This window comes from Sphaeroforma arctica (genome assembly GCF_001186125.1).
Source record: "Sphaeroforma arctica JP610 unplaced genomic scaffold supercont1.226, whole genome shotgun sequence".
Lineage (NCBI taxonomy): Eukaryota > Ichthyosporea > Ichthyophonida > Sphaeroforma > Sphaeroforma arctica.
Window position 1 is genome coordinate 54,316 of NW_014040332.1, and position 2,693 is coordinate 57,008.

A 2,693-nucleotide genomic window follows, 5' to 3' on the forward strand; every position below is an offset into this window, starting at 1 on the left:
ATTCTATGTATATGTATGTGTATGTACATGTACATGCTCATTGCACGTACATTGCATGGACATGTATCATGCTCATTACACGTACATCGCATGGGCATGTATATTATATGCACATGTATTATATTTGTATATGTAAATGTATATGCAAATGTATATGTATATGTAATTTCGGATGTCTATGTATATGTCTATGTTTGTGTTTATATCCACGGCTATATCATGTCCATGTCCATGTCTATGTCCATGGCTATATTTTTCTATGTCTATGTATGTATGTATGTATGTATGCATGTATGCAACCAACTATCTAACTAACTAACTATCGTACCAGTTATTCAACGAACTAGCTGTCTCACTCAGTTACAATTCCAAGTGAAATGACATACATTAATAATATAATCCCTAAGGCGGGTATACAGAAATAGGGAGCCCAATACAAATATTTTAATCTGTGGGATATAGACATGTAAACCCATCTTTCCAAATGTGTATTCATTCTCCCCTTTTACTTGTCTTCGAACTCGGTCGTTGGTGGTGATGAGCGGTGTACGTATCAGGCTGCGCATTAATATCTCTACTGTCAGGCGAAAGACATATACAGTGTTGAGTGCAGCGGCAGAAGGAACACCTGTTATGTGGTCTCCACCTCTCTCTTTCCCTCCCGCTTCCCGATCTCTTGCATGAGTTTGCCCGAGGATTGTGTCTCTTTGACCGAATGCTGGGCCAAACTCAATTCGCCCGCGTTGTGTATCCCGGCACCACAACTTACTCGTAAAATGTGCGTGACTATAGCGCCACTGTGCACACACACACATGTGCTGCAGCCCGGGCCATGGAGTGGGTCTACACAACACCTAAAACCCTGTCGAATGCAGTGTATTCCGGGATGATAGAGCTCACTTCTACCATCTAACATCTAATAGTGTGCTGATCTGATAGTATGCTAATCTAATAGTGTGCTAGTCCTTAGTGTGCTAATCTAATAGTGTGCTGGGCAACTATGCGAGAGACCGCGAAGAGAAAACGTGAATGGCGGACGCTGATGCGGCAGAAGTGCATATCTCGAACCACAACAGAGAGCTGGAGACCATCCGGCCGCCCGAATTAATTCCGTCTCTTAGTGCTTTAAAATGACAGAATTAGTTGCTGTTCTGCTTCAGATGTGACGGGTTCCTTGCGGACTGTAGGTAGAGACCAACACGGTACGGCCGTCGGTAGGATGTGCCCTTTCAATGCTCGTCGGACGAGTTGGACTCGAGATCCGACATTTCTGACAAATTCAAGGATAGACTTCTTCGCCCTTACATCTTCTCCCTTACATCTTCTTTCTTCTTCGCTCCCTTACAATACAGCCTCCTGCCTACTACAGACGTCGCCTGTGCCCATTTGTGACACGTCGAGGCTCAAAACCGAAGTACATACTATTCAGCCTGCCCTTGCACCCCTCGGTTTGGGGGCAAATAGTCCTGGACACTTTTCTGGCCGGCAGCAATATTGGCGGCCGCATGGATATGAAGTGCGGCTGACCTAAACAATGGGATTGAAACTTTTGCCTCGAGCACCTTCTCCTCGGTAAGTAGAATCTCAAGCTCAGTGCAACCCAGTATCACACCCTCGCAACCCTCCTCAGTGACCAGTGTCTGTATGAGAGACAGCAGAAACTCAGCCGACTCATCGCGGAAGATGTTGGCACTGAGTTCCAGACATATGATGTCGTAGCACCTGTGAGTACACGGTATAAGTAGAGGTAAGCATCATATAAACAATACAAACACATTAAAGGTCTTTGAAGCGTGCACCGAGACAATGTTGTTCAGAAACCACTTTCGATACTAGGAGAGCCACACAAGTAGTAAAAATAAGCGAGCTTGCGTCCTTGTTTTCGTGTCGAATTCAAGCGTTTCAAGCACAACCTTATTAGATCGGCAAGCTTTGTCGGGGCCACGACCTCAATGCCGTGCGTATTGATGCGTGACTTGAGCCAAGAGCCATCCTGCATAGTCGGCTTGGTGCCTAATAGGCCCACCTTTCGTAGACCTTTCTGCTTGATAGCATGTGCAGACGTGTCGGCTATGTGCAGTATGGGGATGTTGGTACGTTGCTCTACCAGGGGCACCACACAGTGGCCTGTGTTGGAGGCGATCACAAGCACCTCACTACCTGCCGCAAGCTGTAGCACCCGATGGTTTCCATAAGTGAATGTAAACAGTACGAGGGATCTAATGTTTGATCCGGGGACATGATTAATGATGGAGATAAGCATGAAATCTACGAGCACACGGCGGTTAGTTCTCCTAATTGCAAAGGTTTGCCGACCGCAACTCTCCAACTGTCATGGGCACTCCTAAGTCATTCTCTCAAGAATAAATTTGGTATTTCTCTACGTCTCAGCTCGAAAAACTATCTAAAGTTATTAAAATTCAAGCTGTAACGGGTTGAAATAGGTTTTGCACAGCTACCACTTAATCAAACCGAATCCAGTTGAATTGCAAGAACCTACGTTTGAGCTAGACGATTTGCATCCCTTTACCTGGTGTTTCAGTTCATAGACTTTTTCTGGGGTACGACCAATTGTATAGTGAGAGGTATTATAGCTTCTACACACACACGTATACACAAGCACACACACTCACCCACACACATAATATATATATATATATATATATATATATATATATATATATATATATATA

The 2,693-nt window shown here is 44.5% G+C and overlaps 1 protein-coding gene across 1 annotated transcript in view; it reads right to left on the minus strand.

Moving 5' to 3' along the window:
• Positions 1-429: 429 nt before the first annotated feature.
• SARC_04168 (hypothetical protein) overlaps positions 430-2,693 on the minus strand; it is a 3,892-nt gene continuing 1,628 nt past the window's right edge. The window contains exons 2-3 of the mRNA XM_014302011.1: positions 1,914-2,170; positions 430-1,722 (exon numbers count right to left, since the gene is read on the minus strand). Coding sequence (XP_014157486.1) covers positions 1,422-1,722; positions 1,914-2,170 — 558 coding nt within the window. The 3' untranslated portion in view covers positions 430-1,421. The remainder of the gene's footprint in view (positions 1,723-1,913; positions 2,171-2,693) is intronic.